The 24,031-nt window shown below is 35.3% G+C and overlaps 1 protein-coding gene across 1 annotated transcript; it reads left to right on the top strand.

The window, feature by feature from the left end:
• The first annotated feature begins 9,812 nt into the window (after positions 1-9,812).
• SYT4 (synaptotagmin 4) lies at positions 9,813-19,240 on the top strand. Its single transcript, XM_036885067.2, has 4 exons — positions 9,813-10,135; positions 13,097-13,911; positions 15,580-15,700; positions 16,502-19,240. The coding sequence occupies exons 1-4, from the start codon at positions 10,102-10,104 to the stop codon at positions 16,807-16,809; spliced, it is 1,278 nt and encodes a 425-aa protein (XP_036740962.1). The 5' UTR covers positions 9,813-10,101; the 3' UTR covers positions 16,810-19,240.
• Positions 19,241-24,031: the final 4,791 nt, after the last annotated feature.

The following is a 24,031-nucleotide window of genomic DNA, read 5'->3' as shown; positions in this document are numbered from 1 at the left end:
TTTCAGAGTTGATCTACATATCTGATGTAGATTTTTACAACTGAAAAATAAGTATGATAGCTTTCTTTTGGTTGGTTTACAGGAGGTTTATTTTCTATCCTTTTACTGTAATACTTTCTGTCTTTAAATTTTGTCACCCACCATAGAGTTGGTGAGTTGGGTTTGTGTCTTTTTCTCCAGTCTGATAATCTTTTTTTCCCTTTTAGTTCAGTTTAGTTAATGTAATTACTGAATGTTTAACTTTGGCTTAAAATCCACCAAGTTATCATTTGAATTATATTGGACCATCTATTTCTTTCCTTTTTCAATCTTTTTTTTCTTTTAGTTATTACTAGCTTTTTGGCATTTACTAACTTCTTAGACGTACATATTTTTTTCCTGCTTCTTGTTCAGAGTAATGAGTTATGAAGGTTATGAGTTAAATATAAATTATACCTTTTCCATTTTCTAGATTTTAAAACATTGGAACTGAACTTACTTCCTCTTACCTTTTGAATCATTGTTAGCCATACATTTTAATTCTACAATATTTTGGATGCTACAATATATTTTTATTATTTTAAGCAGTTAATATCTATTTATTTATTTATTTATTTTACTAAGGTATCGTTGATATACATCTTATAAAGGTTTCACAGGAGCAACATTGTGGTTACTACATTCACCCATATTATCAAGTCTCCCCCACACCCCATTAAGCAGTTAATATTTATACTTAGACACATATAGATGCTTTTCAGTGCTTTTTGTTTTGCTCTGCATTTCTGTATTTTTGATCTGTGATCATTTCCCTCATTTAGTTAACAGCAGTTGGCAATGAATTCTCTCAACTTCTACTTTTATAGAAATTTATTTCACCTTGATATTTGCTGGTATAAAATTCTAGATTGATAATTATTCTCTGTTCATCACTTTAGAGTTATTCAATGTCTCCAAACTTCTGCCATCTCTATCGAGGCATCATGAGTCTTTTTTTATTTTTATTTTTATTTTTGGTATCATTAATATACACTTACATGAGCAACATTTTGGTTACTAGATTCCCCTCTTATCAAGTCCTCACCACATACCCCATTGCAGTCACTGTCCATCAGCATAGTAAGATGCAATAGAATCACTACTTAACTTCTCTGTGCTATCCTGCCTTCCCCATGCCCCCCCCACAAGATGTGTGATAATCTTAGTGCATCTTATTCCCTTTCTCCCTCCTTTCTCACCCAGCCTCCCCCAGTCTCTTTCCCTTTGGTAATTGTTAGTCCATTCTTGGGTTTTGTGAGTCTGCTGCTGTTTTGTTCCTTCAGTTTTTGCTTTGTTCTTATACTCCACAGGTGAGTGAAATCATTTGATACTTTTCTTTCTCTGCCTGGCTTATTTCACTGAGCATAATACCCTCTAGCTCCATCCATGTTGTTGCAAATGGTAGCATTTGTTTTCTTCTTATGGCTGAATAATATTCCATTGTTTATATGTACCACATCTTCTTTATCCATTCATCTACTGATGGACACTTAGGTTGCTTCCATTTCTTGGCTATTGTAAATAGTGCTGCAATAAACATAGGGGTGCATCTGTCTTTTTCAATCTGGACTCCTGCATTCTTAGGGTAAATTCCTAGGAGTGGAATTCTTGGGTCAAATGGTATTTCTATTTTTAGTTTTTTGAGGAATCTCCATATTGCTTTCCATAATGTTTGAATTAATTTACATTCCCACTAGAAGTGTAGGAGGGATCCCCTTTCTCCACATCCTTGCCAATTGTTGCTTGTCTTTTGAATGTTGGCCATCCTAACTGGTGGGAGGTGATATCTTATTGTAGTTTTCATTTTCATTTCTCTGATGATTAGAAATGTAGAGCATCTTTTCATGTGCCTGTTGGCCATATGAATTTCTTTTTTTGGAGCAGTGTCTGTTCAGATTCTCTGTCCACTTTTTAATTGGATTATTTGTTTTTTGTTTGTTGAGGCACATGATCTCTTTTTATATTTTGGATGTGAACCCCTTATTTGATATGTCATTTATGAATATATTCTCCCATACTGTAGGATGCCTTTTTATTCTATTGATGGTGTCCTTTGCTGTACAGAAGCTTTTTAGTTTCATATGATCCCACTTGTTCACTTTTGCTTTTGTTTCCCTTGCCCAAAGAGAGTTTTGTCTATGTTTTCTTCTAAGAGTTTTATGGTTTCATGATTTTTATTAGGTCTTTGATCCATTTCAAGTTTACTTTTCTGTATAGAGTTAGAGAGTAATCCAGTTTCATTCTCTTACATGTAGCTGTCCAGTTTTGTCAACACCAGCTGTTGAAGAGGCTGTCATTTTCCCATTGTATATCCATGGCTCCTTTATCATATATTAATTGACCATATATGTTTGGGTTAATATCTGGACTCTCTATTCTGTTCCACTGGTCTATGTGTCTGTTCTTGTGCCATTACCAAATTGTCTTTATTACCTTGGCTTTGTAGTAGAGCTTGAAGTTGGGAAAGAGATCCCCCCTGCTTTATCTTTCCTTCTCAGGATTGCTTTGGCTATTTGGGGTCTTTTGTGGTTCCATATGAATTTTAGAACTATTTGTTCCAGTTTTTGAAGAATGGTATCATGATTCTTAATGCTGTTTTGTTGTAGGTAATATATTGTATTTTCTAATTCTAAAGTCTTCTCTTAGCCTTTTTGTTTTTAGTCATTTAACAATGATTCACTATGTGGGTTTCTTTATTAACCTTGCTTGGAGTTCTCGGTGCTTTTTTAATATATGAATTGATATCTTTCCTTGGGGTGGGAGATTTTGTGGCCAATTTCTCTTCAAATATTACTTTACCTCATTTTTGTCTTTCCTTTATTTTTCAGTTGCCAAATTCCACTTTTATTATTACCTTTTATCATGTTACATGTATACCTTAAGCTGCTTTCTTAATTTTCCATACTAGTGCTTTATCATCTATTATCTAGCCACTTTTCTTCTGGTTATTAACCCTCTCTACTTCTATATTTAATATTGTTTGTTATATCCATTCATTTCTTAATTTCAAAAACTTTATTTTCCAGTTTAGGATGTTAATCTGAGTCTTAGAAATTGTAGTTCTCTGGAAAACAACTCCATCTTATATCTGTTTTATCTAAATATGAATGACAGCTATCTATGTCACTAATATGTGGACATTTTTCTATTGTGCATTTTCTCCTTTGTTCAGTCTCTCATTAGGCCTGATATTTTTTTGATTGATTGACAGACCCTGTGTTTGAAAAATTGTAACTGCTAACAATGACATTATCTTCTTCAGACTGGGTTTGAACATCCTCTGCAAGGCTGCTTTTTTGGGGGGAATGTATCAGTTTATTCATTCAGGAACTACATTAAACAGAGCCCAGGTTATTGTTCTAGGGACTCATTCTGCTGCTGATTTTATGTTTCTCCCTTGTAGTTTTTCAGTTCTCCTAATTAGACCCTGAGGTGATTACTAAGGATCCTTCACATTGGTGGATAATAAGGCATCATTTTTTGTCCTCAGTCCCATGAGTCAATTGAAACCATATATTTTGCTTTTCATTGGCCTTCTGCTTAGCTTCTAAGCCTCTTACCTACAAAGTTGAAGAACTGAGCATGTGTCTTGGGTATAAATTCACTCTGTGTGGGAACTCTACATACCCTTCCTTTCTGGTATACCAGTTCCTTCTTTCCTGTCTAGGCATCTCCTAACTCCAATTATTGCCAAAAAATCTGCTTGTATTTCTGTTTCTTTGCCTGATTTCTCAGTTTTTTACTGATTTTTAAAACTCAACCAATTTTCTGAGAGGGAAAGTGACTTACAGAATAGCAGCTCATCTTTCTCTGTTTCTCTTTATCATGGCCCTTGAACTTTCAGTTGCTTCATCAGTTCATAAATTCTTTAAAATAAACTTTTTTAAAACAAATTTTATGTGGACTTTCTAATTACTCTTGGCAGATCTTACACAAATGTATCCATTATAACCTGAAGAAAAGTCTGTTTTATGTTTATTATTGTTCAAAATATGTAGTGATGCTGTATGTCTGTGTTAATTTTTCATAAATGATGTTTTCCTGTAACTCTATTTCTTTAACATAATATTTGATGATATATAGATAGACATAGATTTGTAGATTTTGCTTTTAACTCCAGGATATTACATAATTTGATTTCAACACAATTTATTTACTCATTCACATTGCAGTGAACATTCACATGTCATCTTCTATTCTCTGCTACCATACACAGTAAAGTAATATTGTTATAACAACATATATGCCACTTCATGGCCCTGTATGAGAATTTCTCTGTGATGTATATATGTATATAAGCTAATGGGAGGATGGTTGGATTGTTGTATATACACATACAATTTTTTACATTTTTAACTAATGTTCTAATATATAGTCTTTGAAACTATATTTTGTGTTGTTTCAGTCCATATCTTTTAATAAAATATATATTTTAAACCTTCTCACTTTTCCTAAAATTCTTGGTAATCTGGCATTACATATATGAGAAGTTTCCCTCCTAAGAGTTTATATGCCTTGAAAATTAAGTTTATGGTTTAAAAAGATATTATCAGTAAAAGTGTCCCAGCCTACATAAATGATCTGAACCTGGACTTACACTGACCTGTAAGTAGCTGGAAGAAACAATAGTATCTATTAAGAAGTTATGTTTCTATTTATTTTTCTTCAGTATTTATCACAGTTTTGCTTAACATATTTGATGGTAATTTGAGGGGTTATAAGCCTTAAAAATTTTAAAAACTATTGCTTTTTATTGTCTGTATATAGTTTTATCAATGTAAGTTGCGTATTTTCTTCCATTTGATTTTTTTCTTGACTTTTTAACTTAAATTCATTTTTTTCATCTCCATAGTTTTAATAAACCATGGTGCATTCTATTATTTTAATTTTGTAGTCATTTTCTGGTTCTTTTACTATGAGCAGCATATAGTTCAACTTGACTTTTAAAGTCATCATGAAACCACTTATCTTGGAGTTTATCAGCCTTTTATGCATACTTAGTTAATTAAATTTTACTTATTTTGTCTTTTTTTTTAGTGTGCTTATGGTCATTTTAATTTTGTCTTTGCTGCCTCTTTTTTGTTACAGCTATTTTATGCTAGAATATATATTATCTGATAATTTATGAGACATTCATTCTTGTCAATTGTGCCAGTGTTTATCTTTATGTTTTGAAAATAAATGTATATTTCATTAATTATTGGGAAAATTTTCATTAAATCACTGTTTCAGGTGAAAAATTTAGTATATATTTACTGCCTCCTTACTTCCCAATGCACACACAAAATATCCCTTTTTTTGTTGTTAACAGAAGGCTAAAGATATGTCACTCAGGAAGAGATTGAAAGAGAAAAGATGGATGTGTTATGAAGAGCTAGCAAGAAATACCTTTAAGTTAAACTGAAACAGGACAAGCTTCTAGAATGACTCAAGGTCAAACTCTTATTGGAGGTTCAAGATTGAAGAACTGAAGTAATTTCAAAAACCACAGTTTAAAAACAGGCCTGGAATGTGAAAATAAAATGAAGCCAGAAGTCATGAAAAAATTGGTGCAAGGAAGATCCTGAACAAATCTGAACTTTTTGGAATATTTGGAATGAGTGTTAGTGGAGGCCTTTTGGCTTTTTGGGGGGAATTGTTGTTATATAACCAAGGATATGTCAAGCTGATTTAAAGGATTTCACTAGAGATAGTATTATAAGAATTTAAATCAGAATAAATTCATGAGTGCTGTTAAGTCAAAAACTTCAGAGTATAAACGAAACTTTAATTGACTCTTAAAGGAGAGAGAAAATGTGGGCAGATAAGGGAGATGTAAGAATGCAATCTGAGTGTTAGAATCATAATGAACTTAAAAAAAAGAAAAAGGTTATGAAGAAAAAATCAGTAAGGACTGAATGGGATAGAGGGTGATAACTGTAAAGTAGTATTGATGAAAAGTACCACTTATAAAAGAAATATGAATATAATTATTATCTAGTAAGTTTTTCCCAGTTCTAGATGAAGGGCTGTCCATTTCTCCTGTAAGTCTGTAAGCTTCATGAGGGCAAGGATCATTTTTATCATCTTGAACAATAGAAATCCCCATACTCAACAAAACCTAGCAGGTAGTCCATGTTTAATGTGTTAAAAGAAAGGAAGGAAGGTAATTTTGGGTTTGGGCTGATGAGTTTTTCACTCACAAGCCATCAAAGCTTAATTTTGGTTGGCACATAGTAAATGCTGAATATGTTAAAGAAAAACAATATGGAAATGGTGCATAGTGAATGGATTTCTATGATTCCAATTGAGAAAACACTTGCCTTGCAGGATTTCAACTTGGGTGTGTTTGTAACATAAATCCATTCCTTTAAAATTAGAGCCAGCATTCTTACTAGAATGATGTGGAACATTAAAACAATTATCATTATCCATTATCAGATACTTTATTCTATTCCACCCACATCCCCGTAAAATGCCTTTGTGTTACAAATCTGGGTGTTGCTGAATTCCTGAAGATCATTGAAACATTTCAAAATCTTTTGAAAATTGCTTTTGCCCAATAGAAGGTTAAAACACATCCACCAATAATATTTTTAAGTGAGGGACAGGAGAAAATATAGACTAAACTATATAAATAAACTTTATAAATCAAACTGAGACAGGGACCTTGGGTGTAGTCAAAATAGAGTGAGGGACTCCAGAAAAAAACCCATACCAAAACTCCATTTTAAACAATTAAGCAAAGTCAGAGTCACATTAATTCTCTAAAGCAAAATATCAAACTAGGAATATAAGCATTCTTCCATGAAATTAGTTAAAAATAAAAAGCCAGGAGTAACTTGGCCTGGAATGTTTGAACATCCCCCAGATAAGAAAATAACTCAGCATAGACCATATCTTTATTGTGTCAATTAAATGAGGCTATTGTAAAATTTACTTTAGCCTGCTGAAAGGCCCAGCTTATCTTCTTTAACTTTGCCCAAATGCTGTTTTTCCTCCTCCAACCCCTAATCATGTAATATATAACCTGGGCAGGTCCAGTCACAAACAACATAGTGGAAACAGGGAAGATTCCATCTTGAAGATAAGATTGCATTTTAAAACCCAAAAAGAATAAAATAGGTTTCTTAACATAACAGACAATGATCCAGCCCACCTTGGGAGCAGGATAGGCGGTTTGATTGATGTGCTCCCAAACCAAGAAGGGGCTATTCTGGGAAAGAGAGCAATACATTTCTTGTGTTAAGTCTGCAAAATAATCCAGAAGACTGGTAAGAAACTTAGTGTCTCTTCAAAGATAAACATTTTGGGACCACCTAGCAGGTGTACATCCCTAGCCTGCAGTCTCTCAACTGCCTATAAATCCCCTAGACAACGCATCACCCGGGGCTCTCTTGTCTCCTCCTGGCGTGAGCCGGGAGCTCTGTCCTCTCACTGTATCTCTCAATCAAAGCCTCTCCCTGACTCTCCTACCTTGGGTGTTTGCTAAGTTCATTCTTTGACTCCACAAACAAGAACCCCGGCATCAAAACTGTATTATAATTTAAAATAAACAAAATGGATAAAAATAAGCACATAAAGAGCCACTAATAGTCTTAAAATTAAACTTGATTCCTTAAAACCAAATTGCATTCAAATGCTCTGTTCACTGTTTCTCAAAGTATATACAGACATTTGTAATCAGAATCGTAAATCAAGCAGGATAAATGCTGAACTCTTTCAACAGTCAGACTCACTCTGAAGTCAGCACTGCCACTTCCACAGAACGCTCTGTGTTTCCCAGGGCAGGAACTTGTTTGAGGCTGTGTGTTTTGGGTGGCAAAAGGTGGTTACCTAGCAACAATCCCTCCTCCAGTGTCTCTGCTTCTGGAGTGGCATTGCTCACGTCAGCGAATTGATCACTTGTTTGCTGAATCTTAACAGAACAATGTATTAATGTGGTAGGGTATGAATCTCAATCATAAGAATTTACAGGTTTTTCCTCTGTGTTGGGTCAGGTCCCTACTCCTCAACTGGTGCTGCCAGAAGCTTGTCTAAAGAGTTTGGATAATGAATAATATCCTATTCATCAAATGAAAATGTGAGACACCTCTGACATTTTAATTAATAACATTTATTTTCAATGTGTTTTAAAAGCAAGCAGTGAAACAGTTACTACATTCACAATAGCGTTAGCTTTGGGCAAGAGGTAATTTTATCACAATGTGCTCTTAGAAATGAAACAACCCAGGTTGTGGCTGAATTCTATAGAAACAGAGTTTAAACAATCTAAACAGGTTTTAGATGACAACATTTTACCACCTGAAGGTAAAATTAATGAGATACTAATTTATATAGAACATACATATAAGGTACTTGTGTTTACAACAAATGAGTTTAACCATATGTTAGCAATAACTTAGCTAGAAAACACACTTTAGTAAATTTCACACCATTTATTTTGTTTACTTGTGATATGCATCACAAATAAATCTAATGGATGTCTATTTCTAGGGACAATCCCACTGCGTGTATGCATAATAGCAGAGCAAGTAATCTGAATGAAGTGGAAAGATGAGAACACAAGCCATAGATTCTGCCAATGAAAAAATTAAATACAGTAAATTAGTTTGTGTGTTTTCATAGCATGAAGATACAAAGTCTGAAAAAAATCTGTTAGAAGAATATTAAAATGCCAAGTATGTGGGAGCAAATAGAAAGAAAAAAGGACTTTGCTTTATAAAATTTTCCATGATGCAAAAGACTGAAGCCAATTTCACCCCAGTGGCTACTCGCCAACATGCAGGAACCTGTCACTTTTACAGAAGCTTTCTGGGACTCACCCAGTGCACCCTCCCCACCCCACATCCCAGCACATACTGAATGCCATTTGCTCACTGAGCTCCAGAGCAAAGGAATTCTTTGTGGAGCAATAATTGACCGTTGGAATTACAGTCTGAGTTCTCCCTTCTGGAAAATGGCTAAACATTTGTTTTAAAAAAGGCCACCTTCAGATCAAATTAATCAGAATCTGACACCATATTTTTCCGAGTTCTTCAACCAAAGGAATATCATCAATTCAGAAAAAAAAAATGTGTTTTCCTTTGAACATAACCAATAATTATTGATATCATTCATTTTAGATTTTGGTCTGCTTTTTTGTAACTATTTTGCACAAACCTATTAGAAGTCAGGACATTCAACCAGAAACATCATTCCAAAAGCAGTCTCATTATATGCAGAAGTCATAACTGAGAGTGAGTCTGAATACAGAAAGGATTATCCCCATCTGTTCCTAGGTACTTTAACTGGTCAAATGTCAGATATTAAAGGGAAGAAAGCTGACAGACAGATGGAGCAACAGCATTAGCAAAATGTTTAGACTAATAATTTCTTAGAAAATAAGTGATTATAGTGGGGAAACATTTCAAATGGATCAATGCGCAGTGGATTTTTTCTAACATAATTGTAATATATCAAAGAAATATTTAGAAACAAGAAAACATTCTTGCATGTCTCAATGGGGCATTTGATGCAGAAATTTCTTCTTACTCTTCTGTTAAATAACGTCTGTAAATCTCATTATTGTGATAATTCACACACATACTACTGAGCTAGATGATTAGGAGATTTTTATGTTAGGAACTAACAGGGATGAGTTTCGGGGACACTTCCGTGTGCCTCTCAGCCCCCAAAGAATAGCAAAGCTAATCTTCAATAGTCCAACAGTTAAAATAATTGATGAGTGTGTGTTAAATCCTCAGAAGGGAAGGGAGGAAGAAAGAAGGAAGGGGCGAGGAGAGGCTTGGAGGGAGGAGGGGACGGGGGCAGGTGCTGATTTCAACCCAGTAGCGTCAGGATTGCGTCAATTCGGGTTTCAGCCACGTCTAGAGTCTCCGAGACGAGCTTTTCAGAACAGCCAAAACAGGAACAGGGGCGGCAAATCACTGTGCGCGGGCGAGTGGACCTCCCTCTTTGCCTCCTCCCTGTTCCAGGCGCAGGTCCCCTGGGTTCTGCGCTGTTGTTTTCAGCACTCGGGAAAGCCGGAGCTTCCGATCCGGGCAAGTGAATCAACCCGGGAGTTTTCCGTTCAGCACCTCGGACAGAGCACGCAGCAAAAAAATGGCTCCGATTACTACCAGCCGGGAAGAATTTGGTAAGCAAGTTACCCAACTTACAACTGTGGTTGTTCTTGAATACTCCGAGTGGATTATGGGTTTTTTTGTTTGTTTGTTTTGGTTTGGTTTGGATTTTTTTCCGCGGGATGTTGAATATAGATTTCCTAGGTAGGTAATCTGAAAGGAAAATGAAAAGAGTAAACGGGCTATGGTGGCTTATCTCTGTTGTTTCTCCCTGCCTTCGTATCTTTCTCCTTGAAATTGCCTTTTGCCAGGGCGATTGTACATCCAAGAAGTTCCTAAACGTTAAGGTAGCTCTATAAATTACAGCACGCGCTCAGTAAAAGGAAGGGAGTCTGTTGTTTGCTTGTTGGTTTCATTAATTCTGTAGGTGACTTTTATTTGTAGGTAAATCTGTATTTAACTTATTCGGGGAAGCCAAATGTTTCAGTGATTATATAAGGGCTTGATCTCTGTATAAAACAACTTGTGTATATGGGGTTTGGGATGTATATTTTAGTACAGAGTGTACCATAAGGATGTTTTCTCTGCTATGTTTTCCTTCTATCCTTGAAATATGTTGCTAGCGGAAGAAAAAGAAATCTATGATGCTGGGGTTAAAGGGATATTTGAAATTGACTAGCTTAGCCCCGTTTCATTTCACAGGTGAGGTAACCAAAGTTCAGAGAGATGAGGGAAGTGTTGCAGGTCAAACAGTTAACTAAAATCTACTGGAAACTAGAATTAACATTACTGTTTTCCATTTGAGTTTCCTTTTTCCTATAATAAAATTTTGGCACCTTTGCTCTCCTCTTTTTCAGTAAGTAAAAATCAGGTGTACTTCTTCAAATAAAAAAATAGTAGTACTTTCAGTTCCCATTATATTCCAAAGAAAGAGATCAAACTTGTACTCACTTTATAAGTATTCCAAAAAAAATTAGGGTATTTTATAGAAGTTTGTGAATAAGGAATGCTATCTACAAATGCATGATAAGTGTTATTAAACTGAGTGAACTGACTGAAATATTTACTATCAAAACCTTAAGACCTTATCATAGGGAATACATAAGGAGCAGGTAAGTCCACATCATATTGAATAGTTTGCCATTTGGCATAAGTATTAAATAGAGACAATTTACGATATTATATTCAGAAATGAGTTTCACATTCTTCCATTTGGATGATTGATTTTATAGTTTTGTGATGTTTATTCCCAATTTCTGATTTGAAAATGAGAAATTTTCTAATACTGAGGCATTTTCAGACTATGAAACATATTTTCTAACTTGACCTATAAGGATTTATAGGAAAAAAAATGAAGGTAATTTTGTATCGCTTTTATTGTTCTTGCTGAAGAATTGCCTTAGTTCACGACTTTGCTTTTGCTTCTTGGAGTTGGATTCTTAGAGTACAGGGATGGATAATTTTTTTCCTCCACAAAGACTTGAGTAGAAGGAAAAACTAAAAACGTGATACTAAGTTTAGCTGATTATCTTTAGTTCTTGCCTCATTGTTTTTCCATAGTATTCCCTGCTTTTTCTATTTGGGTAATTCAAGGTTTATTTTTCATCTTTACATGATTCAGTTTCTTGATATAATTAAGCTAGAGAATTTTTTATTTTGTTTTGGGTTTTTTGTTTCTTTTGTTTTGTTTTTTATCTTCTTAAATATTTCAACTCTTATTTGTCATTTCTTAATCTTATATTCTTTGAGTTCAGCTTCATGATTATGAAGTAAATAGGCAGAAGATTTGTGGGGATGGGGAAGGGGAGTAACAAAAGATTGTTCTTCCAGGTTTTTTTAAAAAAGACTTAACCCTTTTTTGACTTGGCCTTTTAACTTTATTATTCACTATTTGGAATAAAAAAAAAGTGGATTGGAGTAGAACTAAATGTAGGTAATATTACATTAGTTATTTTCACTTCGATTGTATTAAACATTGACCTAGTTGATACACTGTGTCCAGATAGAGCAACACTGCTTTTACTTAAACAGCGTTGCTGATCATTTGTTGGAGAAATATGCCTACATATGGAATATGAAAAGCTTCATGCATAATCAGTGTTACCTAATGTCAGTAATTTAATGTGCCCTCAATCAAGGAAAGGATGCCAATTTCAATTTGGTTACCATTTGCCTTGTGGAAATGTGCTAAGGAAAAAAGTCAGTTATGGATAATATTGAACTCTTAATTATCTATACGCACTCTTCTCATTATATGGTAAGGAGTGATGATTCTTATATAATCATTGTTCAGTTTTTATCTTATTTAAGGACAATTAATTTGAACTTTGGATAATTCACCGAGAAATTTTGGGTTGGTATACAAGGAGTTTGTAGTGTTATAAGTTATTTATTAATACCCTGCTGTTCATCTTTTTATTCTTTTCCCCTGACATATGTACATTTCTTTTACCAGTGTTCCATAATTTGGATAGAAATTATTAATGAGTCTGTAACAATGGCAGATAATATTCCGCCATTTCTTAAAATTACCTGAAAACCACTAAGTCCCTAGATGTTTTCTACTTGAATCCTGGGTAAATAAAGAACTACTAAGAATACAGAATCTCCCAGTTTTTGAAAAATGTGCATTTAGAGTTCCACAGTCACTTAGAATTGATGATTCTGAAAAACTTCAAAATGTCAATGAAAGCATAATGGAATTAGTACTGACCCATCATGCTATAGTTGACTCATGTTCTCTGAGAAAAGAAAGGTAGGTCAGGGTCATTTAGCATCCCCCGTCCTTGACTCAGACCCAATTTCATCTTTTCATTTTATTTATAAAAAACTACTGAAATGAAGTTTTTTTCTGTGTGTCACACAGAAATGTGTTTATTTCTGAAAGTGATGTGATATGTGTATATAACTCATACCCAGAACAGTTGGAAAATAATTCAATCTGTGCACCCTCCAGCAATTGCCACTTCTAAGTATGCTTTCATTTCTCCAGCTCTGCTCCTTTAATGGTTGTTATTGGTCATTTGATTTTTCAGATGAAATCCCTACAGTGGTGGGGATCTTCAGTGCATTTGGCCTGGTCTTCACAGTCTCTCTGTTTGCATGGATCTGCTGTCAGAGAAAATCATCCAAGTCTAACAAGACGCCTCCGTATAAGTTTGTGCATGTGCTAAAGGGAGTTGATATTTACCCTGAAAACCTAAATAGCAAAAAGAAGTTTGGATCAGATGACAAAAATGAAGTAAAGAATAAACAAGCTGTGCCAAAGAATTCATTGCATCTTGACCTTGAGAAGAGAGATCTCAATGGCAATTTTCCCAAGACAAACCACAAAGCTGGCAGCCCTTCTCATCTGGAGAATGTGACCCCAAAGCTCTCTTCTGAAGGTGAAAAAGAGATGGTTTCCCCTGATAGCTTAAAGTCCAGCACTTCCCTTACTTCAGAAGAGAAACAAGAGAAGCTGGGAACCCTCTTCTTCTCCTTAGAGTACAACTTTGAGAGGAAAGCATTTGTGGTAAATATCAAGGAAGCCCGTGGCTTGCCTGCCATGGATGAGCAGTCGATGACCTCTGACCCATACATCAAAATGACGATCCTCCCAGAAAAGAAGCATAAAGTGAAAACCAGAGTTCTGAGAAAGACCTTGGACCCAGCTTTTGATGAGACCTTTACATTCTATGGGATCCCCTACACCCAGATCCAAGAGTTGGCCTTGCACTTCACAATCTTGAGTTTTGACAGGTTTTCAAGAGATGATATCATTGGAGAAGTCCTTATTCCTCTCACAGGAATTGAATTATCTGATGGAAAAATGTTAATGAACAGAGAGATTATCAAGAGAAATGTTAGGGTAATTCATTTTTAGTACTTCAATATTTATAAACAGTCTTTTACATAGCTTTTTTATATATCTAGAGGATTTTCATTCAAATAATAAGTTTTGTGCATATCTTACCATGTTTAATTATTATTAATCTAATCAAATGGGAAGCCAGAAAATAGAATAGAAGAAAGAAAATTTAACCCAAAACTGGAGTGCTTAAATTTTAATTATGTAAAATAAATAGGCCTTCTTTATGGATATTTAATTATCATTTATATAAATATTTTTGTTAAATTTTTTCATAAATATTTTGACCGAGACTGCCACTTAAAGTGCACACACATATTTCTTATTCATAAGGAAGTTAACAAAGATACTTCAAGGTCAGGATAATTGAATTTGAAATTGAAATTTAAAATTAAATCAATTCATCTGGAGGATTTGGAAGTTGTATTGACTTTTCATAGAATTGCTTTTTAAGGAAGAGACATCACATCTTAGCAAATTATAAATTACCATCTTTATGTTGTATAATAGCAAGTGAATTACTGGGCTTTCTAGTTATACTGCTTTGGTAGTTCAAGATTTTTAGAAAATGATAAAACATATTAGTCATATTTAAACCTATTTCTACTTTAAATACTGATCTCAGTTGATTCCAACTGTGTTATTTCATAATTATTTGTGTCTAGAAGGCATATTTTACAGAATAACAAAGTTTATTTCAACCACATCCTTACTTTTGTCTCTTTATTGAAATAAATGAAAATCAAGGTACGGAAACATTAGGTAGCTTGTTTGAGACACCCATCTGTTTAGTGGCATTCTGGGAATGAAGATGTGTTTCCTACTCTGATTTTTCTTGAACTGCTTATTCATAGTCACCTTATGTCAGCTTTTGTATGAAAATATACTAATGTTTTAGAAGTTCGGGCCAGCCATCATTCTTAGTCATTATCAAGTCCCAAGTACACATTTTGTTCCTTTCAGTTAAAACTTGTACTTTGAGTTTTGGTCATTTAATCTAATATCTTCAAAGTACAACATTTAAATAGTATGCAAAGAAGAATCCTATAATAGTGGCCAAAAACAACCCCTCAATAATTGAGGCAGTTCTTGCCAATATTCAATTCATTCCTTGGATTAACTGAGGACTTTGGGGGAAGTTTTAACTCCGTTAGCCCTCTTGGCCAGGAGAGTGTTGAGGGTTAGAATAAATTTCAGTTGGTCTGAATTTAAATTCCTGTAATGTCAGTGCTAAAGAATTTAAAATCAAATCAAACTTAACATGAGTAATTTTGCACTATACAGATCCATTCAAATAATTAGACAAAAATTTTACTATTAATAACTTCCAAAACTAAAGATTTACTTAAAAAGGAAAAGCTAAAATTACCTTCACATAGGCTATACTCTATCCTTCTAAACATTTCATGGGTGTGGCTAACTCACTACAAATTTTACCATCCTGCAGTATCTAAAGAGACCACGAGATGGCAGGCAGTTCTTTTTAGGAGGTGGTGATACTGTACACACGCTTGTAGTTACTCGAGTTCCTTAGATAATAAATAAAAAATAAGTAGGAAAATTACATTTAAATAAAAAAATCTATTATGTTTCTTTAAAATGTTGATATAGTAAAAATGTCAAAACTAAAATAATAAAAATACTTATAACATGTCTTTCTTTGTTTAGAAGTCTTCAGGACGTGGTGAGTTACTGATTTCTCTCTGCTATCAGTCCACCACAAATACTCTCACTGTGGTTGTTTTAAAAGCTCGACACTTGCCTAAATCTGATGTGTCTGGACTTTCAGGTAAGAACGCTTCAGCAAAACTCAGGCTCAGTGTATAAGTGAGTAATACATTGGGCAAAACAGTTAACAGCTAACATCATCATGATTTTAATTTACATTTTATTCATGACTCCAAGTGATGTGACTGTTTTTATGTTTCTCATTTTATGGCATGGTGATGTGAGCCGATGCTATTAGCAAGAAGAAAACTATGTAGTTCTAAGATCTAAGCCAAAGCCAGTACATGGTAGATGTCTGAATGGGGTTGAAGCAGAAAACAGTGCTAAATGCAGTGTGAGAGGCCATTGCCAAAGTGCAACAATGGAAACAAAGTGCAGATTTGGGAGAAGAGTTCTTCATTTTAGTATTTTAAATGAACTGGATTTCCCTTACACTTCTTAAAGCAGATACATAAGGAAGTAATTCTTCCTTATGTATCTGCTTTAAGAATAAGCTTTTAGTTTTATGACAAATTTTACAAAGAAAAACTTGTATTTTTCTTTTTTAATGAAAGAACACATCAGTTTAAATGATCTGAGTTCAACTCCTAATCCTTCCATTTCTTAGCATGGTAAACTTGAGTATTTTTCTTAATCTCTACACAAATTGGACATAACACTAATTACCTTGAGGGGGATTGTGAGGTCTAGAAAGATACACTTCATTATCATCAAGCTTTATTCATATTTTCACTTTGTTTTGACACATTTTCATTGCAATTACATTTTATTGGCATGCAGTAATTTCCAAGGGCACTGTTATGTTGAGATCAGTCCTCCAGCCAGGTTTTGTCAGTGAAATGTCTGCTGTTTACCATTGCAGATCCCTATGTTAAAGTGAACCTCTATCATGCCAAAAAGAGGATCTCCAAGAAGAAGACTCATGTGAAGAAATGCACCCCCAACGCAGTGTTCAATGAACTGTTTGTCTTTGATATTCCTTGTGAGGGTCTTGAAGAGATAAGTGTTGAGTTTTTGGTTTTGGATTCCGAAAGGGGATCCCGAAATGAGGTGATTGGGCGGCTGGTCTTGGGAGCATTGGCAGAAGGAACCGGTGGCGAGCACTGGAAGGAGATCTGTGACTATCCCAGGAGACAAATTGCCAAGTGGCATATGCTCTGTGATGGTTAGCATCCTAGCCAGGATGAGTTGGAACTTAATGATTTTTACTAGGCAAGGAGCAATTTTCTGTTTTTTATACATGATTATAAGCTTGTAAGAAGCAGCTATCTTTCTTTTGTTGTTAGAAATGGATTGAAATAACAGACCAGAAGGTAACTGTAAATGTGTATCGTGATAATTTCCCCCTTTTTAGAAAAGTTGGATAGGTTTTCATAAGATGTTCAATTTCCCCTGCAGGTTACCAATGGTATAAGTAAGAATAGTCAAGCATTTTATGAATACTGTGCTACAATCCCAAATTGTGGATGTGGTTAAAAGGTGATGATCTTCCTGGGACATGTCCCTGGAAATCAATGTGATCTTTAGGATTTGGAAATGAAAAGCATGGCTTCTCTTATGAAAATTCGTCCATTTTTATTCATGTGGGGAAATCAATCTTTTCTTTACATCCAAAGATATTAAAGAAATGTTCTCTAGTTTGTTTTTACTAATTATGTCATGTGCAAATGCTTGTCCTGCATTTAAAAGTATATGATCATTTCTCTTTGGCTTGGAATTATTTGGTACAATTTTATCATAAAAAGAGTAACACGTTTGTCTCAGAAGGACAGCAAACAAGCTGAGAAATCATTTTATCAAAGGGCTGAGTTGAGAACACTGTGGCTGAAATATTATTTTTCTTCCCCTTAAGGTTATGTGAGTCAAAATGTAAAATATAATCTCACAGAAGAACCATAGCCTTGAATTATTTACTGCCTATTACAAGCATCAGTGTGATCTAAGAAAGCCCTATTTACCTCTATGAAGTTGTTGAATTAGCTAGTGGGCAAAGAAATAAACTTCAGCTAGAAATCCATTAAGAAATGCAGTTTTCTTATAGGAGGTATCTACTATAGTACACAGGTGTATGTTCAAGGCTATCCCTTGCACACAGAAGGGGCATGGCTAAGTCTTCATTTAGCTTGTTCTTCCCCAGGAAGGACTAAGCTACCATTTGAAAAGGAAAACAAACAAAAAGACTGACGTTTTAGCCAATGCCAGATAGAAAGCGTTACTTGAAACAACAAATTAAGTAATAAGACTAAAAAATTGTTATACAGCAAGCTTAATGTAATTTGCATATGTTCACACACAGTATATTTAGGCTGTCGAATTAGCACAACAAAGTATGTTTCACTCTCTTTTCTAGGCTAATTTTGTCTTGAGCTGTTGTCTATGGAACAGTTAATAGACTTGTGTCTTGTACTGTTTTCCAGATCCAGGGCTTCAAATTCATTAAAAACCTGTTAGAGTAAAGCGTCTCCCTGTGATTATTTGGAAAGAATTAACTTGAGTTAATGTCACTACATTTGCTTTTTAGAGAAGTATGAGTAAAACTCGGGTACAGTTGAATTACTAAATATGCAAGTTAGACATAAAGTCTACTGAAAAATTTACATTTTGAGTCAGGTTTTGTGTCAGTCCTTCAGCAGTTTTGGAGAATGTGTTCAGTATCATAGTGTTTGTAAATTCTATGATGATGCATTTTCAAAACAACTTCTACATGCTTTTTATGACTATGCCTAATGTAAAGAAAATGTTTTACATTCTGTGTGTACACAGATTGATGTCAACTTCTTTTTTGTGCTTTAAGATGACTTTGGGATTAAAAAGAATATTCCTCAATCATTGTCTTCATTACACCACAAAGACCCCTCACAGGATCTTGGTCCAGTCAGCATTTCTAAGAAAGAAACATGAAATGAATTGTAGTCAGTGTGGGGCTTGGGGAAGTCAAATGGCCTTTTTATGTATGTGTATTTGGTATCGTGGGCCATGGAATATAGTAAATATATTTGGAGCTCTGAAAAGTTGTGAGGAAGTCAACTCTAAGTATCCTTCACAGCGGCCTGAAGTTAATAGTGGTAGTTGGAGAGTGATTTTTTTTTTAAGTGGGACAACAAAGCCAACAATAAATACTTTGCAAATTATAATGAATAATTTGTAAATAGTTTTTAGTTTTTAAAATTTAAAGTGTTTTTGAGTGTGAAAAGTTGAGTACAAGTATTTGCAACTGCTTTTAAGACAAGAAAGAAAAATGCTAGAAAGGAATTGAAACAGGCAGGGGCAGATGTGATCCCATCATCTTCTGAAAGCTGTACTGTTTTATAATGTATTACAATATCAATGTGAATATCCTGAATTCTGTTACAAATCCTGCACTGTATTAAACATGTAAATTAATTGTTTGTCTGATTAGCCAATCTAACCACCCTAAAGGGGAGGTATCCATGTTTGAAGAACTGTGTAACTCAGTAACTGACTTGTTCTGACGTTGTAACTCAATAGAAGTGATTTGGGAGGAAGCATGGTGTATGAGATGGTGTCTGTTCTTTTGTGCCAGCTCTGTATGATGTTTGTAAGACCACGTTTGTAAAAATGAATAAATTGCTGCTTTTGCCCAAACTGTTTAACGCAAATTTTCTGCCAGTGGAGTCCATAATGAGGCTTCTCTTATTTAGTTCTAAGCTCTCAAGTTTCCTAATAGATCTCCAAACATAGATTAGAGAATAGCACTAAGATCTTCCATATATCTTAATTTTTTTTTTAATCCTCAAACCGATCATCTGGAACAGTGATCATTATCACTATTATAAAGAAGCAAACCTGAGGCTCAAGGAGCATCAGCAATCGGTGCACACGCCCTTGGGCAGTGGTGGAAGGCGCTCGTGGCCACACCACCCTCCTCCAGAAGGCCCACCGCTCCACTCGGTTAGACTCTTAAAGGGCTCATGCCCGCATCCTTTGACTTCTCCTTTTCAAAGTGTAGTCACTCTTCATGTTTTATTTACTTTTTTGTTCCACTATTTTAAAATCACCATTATTTACTCTTCCTTTTTTCTCACTTTCGACCTATTTCTCATTTTATTCTTTCATTACTTATTTCACATTGCTGCCTTTATAGTCTTTTTCATTTTTCCCATATCCTCGCGCTGGGTGGAGTTAGTTAGTAAAAATGTGTGGAAAGAGAAGTCTTACTTCTTCTTAGAAAGAGTTGGGGGAAGGAGCCCAGGACGTCTGCAGTGTTCCCATCAGACACCAACTGAGGTCAGTGGAACAGTGGTTCCAACGCCCGGGAGGGTCAGGCCTTTCCTACATGGAGGTGTTCTCTGTCATCACACTTGGAAAAATAGCCTTGTAAATGAGACACCACTAAAGTTTGCTGCCATTATATTTTTGTCTCAAGTCATATTAACTGTATTAAAAGTGTGTAGAGGTATGTTAAAAGAGTTAGTTGGTCATTAGATTTAAGTGCTCCAATAAATTTTAAGTATGTCTATCTGCCAAACACCACCAGAAACACTGAGATTTTCCAGGCAATTAGTCACTAGGGGAATGCTAATTAAAACCACAGTGAAGTACTACTGCACACTTATTAGAGTGACTGAAATTAAAAAGTTTGGACTTGTCAAGTGTTGATGAGGATATGGGGAACTAGATCTTTCCTACACTGCTGGTGGGAAAGTAAAATGTACAACTGCTTTGGGAAACAAGTAGTCAGTTTCTATAAAGAGTTAAAAATACACCTACCATATAACCCAGACATTCCATTTTTACCTAGGAGAAATGAAATCATATGATTCCACGAAGAGTTGTACATGAATTTTCACAGCCATTTTATTTGTAATAGTCAAAAATTGGTTTCAACCTAAATATTCACAAGCAGGTGAATGAATACGTGAATTGTGTTATATCTACACAATAGAAAGCTACTCAAAAATAATTGATTGTGATGGTGGTTTCATGAGTATATGCATATATCAAAATTTATCAAATCACATACCTTATACAGTTTATTATATGTGTATCATACCTCAATAAAGCTGTTAAGGGGAAAAGCATAAGATAGAAAAGTCCTTTATAATCATTTCTTTAAAAGAGGAATAACAATACTAACATTACTACCACCAATATGATTTCTGAAAATTAATAATACTCAACATGCTTTGGGGGCAGTTCTTTGTTTTTAATGTACATCTCCCTAGGAATGTATAGTTAGAAGACTGCTTTTTAAAATCTGTTCAGCTGTCCTGTGTGATTATGCCACCAGCTTGTTCATTTAAGCAAATTTATTTTTTACATCTGTTTCTATTTTTAAGAAATTGATTTTTAAATTCAATTTTATCTTATAGCTATATGAAATATTTATATTTTTCTAAAGATAAATTTACAAAGCAAAGTCATTAACATAAGCCCATCTTCTGTTTCTGTATTCAATCATTACCTCCTCTCCCATACATGAAGACTTAAAAGTTTTGGTTTAATCCTTCTAATTTTTAATATAAACAAATGTGTTTATATATTTACACTTCCCTGTTTATTAGATGAACAAAAATATGCTATACAATATATCATGAAGATCCTTCCTAGGCTGCATATAGAAATAGCCTTATTGCTTTTTATGCCTATGTAGTATTCCCTCACAAAATCAATTTTAAATGTTTTTTTGAGAACATGTGTTTAGTTTCACCTTACAAGCAAGGCTCATGAATGTTTTTTTTTTATCTTTACACTTCCACAGTACCTAGGTTACATATAGTAAGCACAATGAATATTTTTTAACTAAAGTTTGAGCCACATAAATATCAGATTTGAATCAAATTTAATTGATTATAATATGGGAAAGAATTGTCAAAACCATTATTTTTCGAGAATTGAGTAGAAAAATGTTGCTGCAAAGATATGAAAGGATTTTTTTTATCGTTCTGATATAATTCATTATATATGAGAAGCCATAGATATATAATTGATATCTCAAACCTTTTTAAATTAGTTTGGGGTGAGCTATGTTTTATTGTTTGTTTCTTAGAATTGGATTTACACTACCAATTTCTTGTACTGAGCTAGTATGAAAGTGATTTTGATTTCCTTGACTGGACATTATTTGAGGTCAGGAAAATGTCATTTAAAAGCAACTAAGATGAATTTGGCTTGAACCTCTTCTGTGGATAATTTGAAATCCTAACATTGAGGTTTACAGCACACATGAAATATGACCCTATGAATACCAAAGCTCATCTAAGCAAAAGATTTTTAAAAACATGGAAATACTGAAGGACCTCCTGAGGTTGTCTGTGCAAGGTCACACAGAGAACAACTGGAAATCATAGCAAGCACATAGATGTCTGGCCTGCAGCTCAAATGTCTGGATGGCTCAGATGGAGAAGGCATAAATGAGCATACTGAAGTATTGCTTCAGGCTGTTATATTCGTAGGTCATTTTTTTCAATAGAGAACCCATAAAGGCACAGGACTTTTGGATGAGAAATACGTCTAGTTCTCAACCCCAAGTTGGCCTCTGACCCAGGTCACAGAGAATACTGATAATGCTAGTGACACTATTGCTGTATTCCTTTTAGTACCAACAGCCAACACCCTACACCTGACATTACTCGTAGGTTTATATTCTTCCTTGATGAGGAATTTTCTTGTGATATGCACTATAGTATCCCCAGTAACTGTCATGGTAATAGGTAACTCAAATATTTATTGGATTGAAATTGAAAACTTACAATGGCTTCTCTAATTGATGTCTTACCCTTTAATGTGCAGCACAACCCAAAATGGAGATAATAGCCCATCTGGTTCTACTGATGATAAAGATAAATCTCAGCATCTTATCTAATTTAAAACCACACAGTGGCAGAGATGGGATGGAACCTAGAGCCTCATTACTACAAAATCCCCATTTTGTGTACAAGAATTACCATGACCTGCTTTTAAGCTGACACAGAATCATGCATTTTGCTTCTCTCATTTCCAGTTCCTAGGATAATGTCAGACATAGGACAAATACTGAAAATACTGGGAATCCATGGTTGAATTAATTCCCCAGGTTTTTGTTGGTGTTGTTTGTGTTTTAAACACAGATTATATAACAAGTCCATGGTAACAGAGACTTCCTGCTTGACCAGATTTCAATCCAGCTCTTCTGAGCCCTCTTCTTGTCTTGGCTTTGACGCCAGCCTGCTGAGTCCAGTTTTAGAAAAGAATCCTGATAAGAGAGTTTATTAAAATTCCCCCACTCCTGTTATCTGATCAAGTTCCTCATCTCCCTCCTTTGATAACTAAGTCCCTGGCTTACCTTTAGCAATAATTCTATGAAGCCTGTTAATAAGTCTCTACCCTTGATATCTCAAAGTTCTTCTAATTTTCCATCCACTGACCCCTCACTCTGCAACTTGATTTGTAAATCCCCAGTTATTGGGGCAGAGCCAAGATGGTGGTGTGAGCAGAGCAGCGGAAATCTCCTCCCAAAACCACATATATCTATAAAAATATAACAAAGACAACTCTTCCTAGAATAAAGACCAGAGGACACAGAACAACATCCAGACCACGTCCACACCTGCGAGAACCCAGCGCCTCGCAAAGGGGGTAAGATACAAGCCCCAGCCCTGTGGGACCAGAGAGCCCCTCCCCCAGCTCCCGGCAGGAGAAGAGCAGGCAGAGCGGGAGGGAGACGGAGCCCAGCACTGCCGAACACTCAGCCCCTGCCATCTGGACCGGACCGCAGACACAGTGCGTGTGCAGGGCCCTGGATACTAGAGAAACAGGGCAGCAAGAACAGTGAGTGGGTACCGGAGGCCTGGTGCCAGACGACATAAGAAAAGCGAGCGGCCATTTTTTTTTTTTTTTTTGCTGTTGTTTTGTTGAGGTGAGTGCTTTTGGGAAGTCTTAAAGGGATAGTGACCCCAATACTAGGGAAACAGGGCAGCAAGACCAGTGACCAGGTGCCTGAGGATGGCACCGGAGAATAAAGAAAAATGAGCAACCATTATTTATTTATTTATTTATTTTTTATTTTTTAAATATATATATATTTTTTTGTGGTCGTTGTTATGTTTTGACGGGTGCTTTTTGGAAGTCTTAAAGGGGCAGGGCGGGACACTTAATCCAGAGGTAGGGAATCTGGGGATCTCTGGGGACCCTAATCCCCTGGGCTGCAGGGAGCATGGAGGAACCTTACGGAGATAAATAGCCTCATGGCCGCTCCCCCTCCAACGTGACTCCACCACTTTGGAGCAGCTGCCCGAGCCAGGCCACGCCCACAGCAACAGCGGAGATAAAGTCCATAGCAGCCGGGCAGGAAGCAGAAGCCCTGTCTGCACGCAGCTGCCCAGCACAAGCCACTAGAGGTCGCTGTTCTCCCAGGAGAGGAGGGCCACAAACCAACAAGAAGGGAAGTTCT

Source organism: Manis pentadactyla, chromosome 6 (assembly GCF_030020395.1).
Source record: "Manis pentadactyla isolate mManPen7 chromosome 6, mManPen7.hap1, whole genome shotgun sequence".
NCBI lineage: Eukaryota > Metazoa > Chordata > Mammalia > Pholidota > Manidae > Manis > Manis pentadactyla.
Note: the sequence above shows the minus strand (reverse complement) of the source record. Positions and strands in the feature narration are given on the sequence as shown.

What these genes read in the sequence shown, in the direction of transcription:
- SYT4 (XM_036885067.2), top strand. Translation starts at nt 10,102, where the DNA reads ATGGCTCCGATTACTACCAGCCGGGAAGAATTTG. An exon ending in TTATCAAGAGAAATGTTAGG is followed by an intron (nt 13,912 to 15,579) that starts GTAATTCATTTT and finishes TTCTTTGTTTAG; the next exon opens with AAGTCTTCAGGACGTGGTGA. An exon ending in TGATGTGTCTGGACTTTCAG is followed by an intron (nt 15,701 to 16,501) that starts GTAAGAACGCTT and finishes TTACCATTGCAG; the next exon opens with ATCCCTATGTTAAAGTGAAC.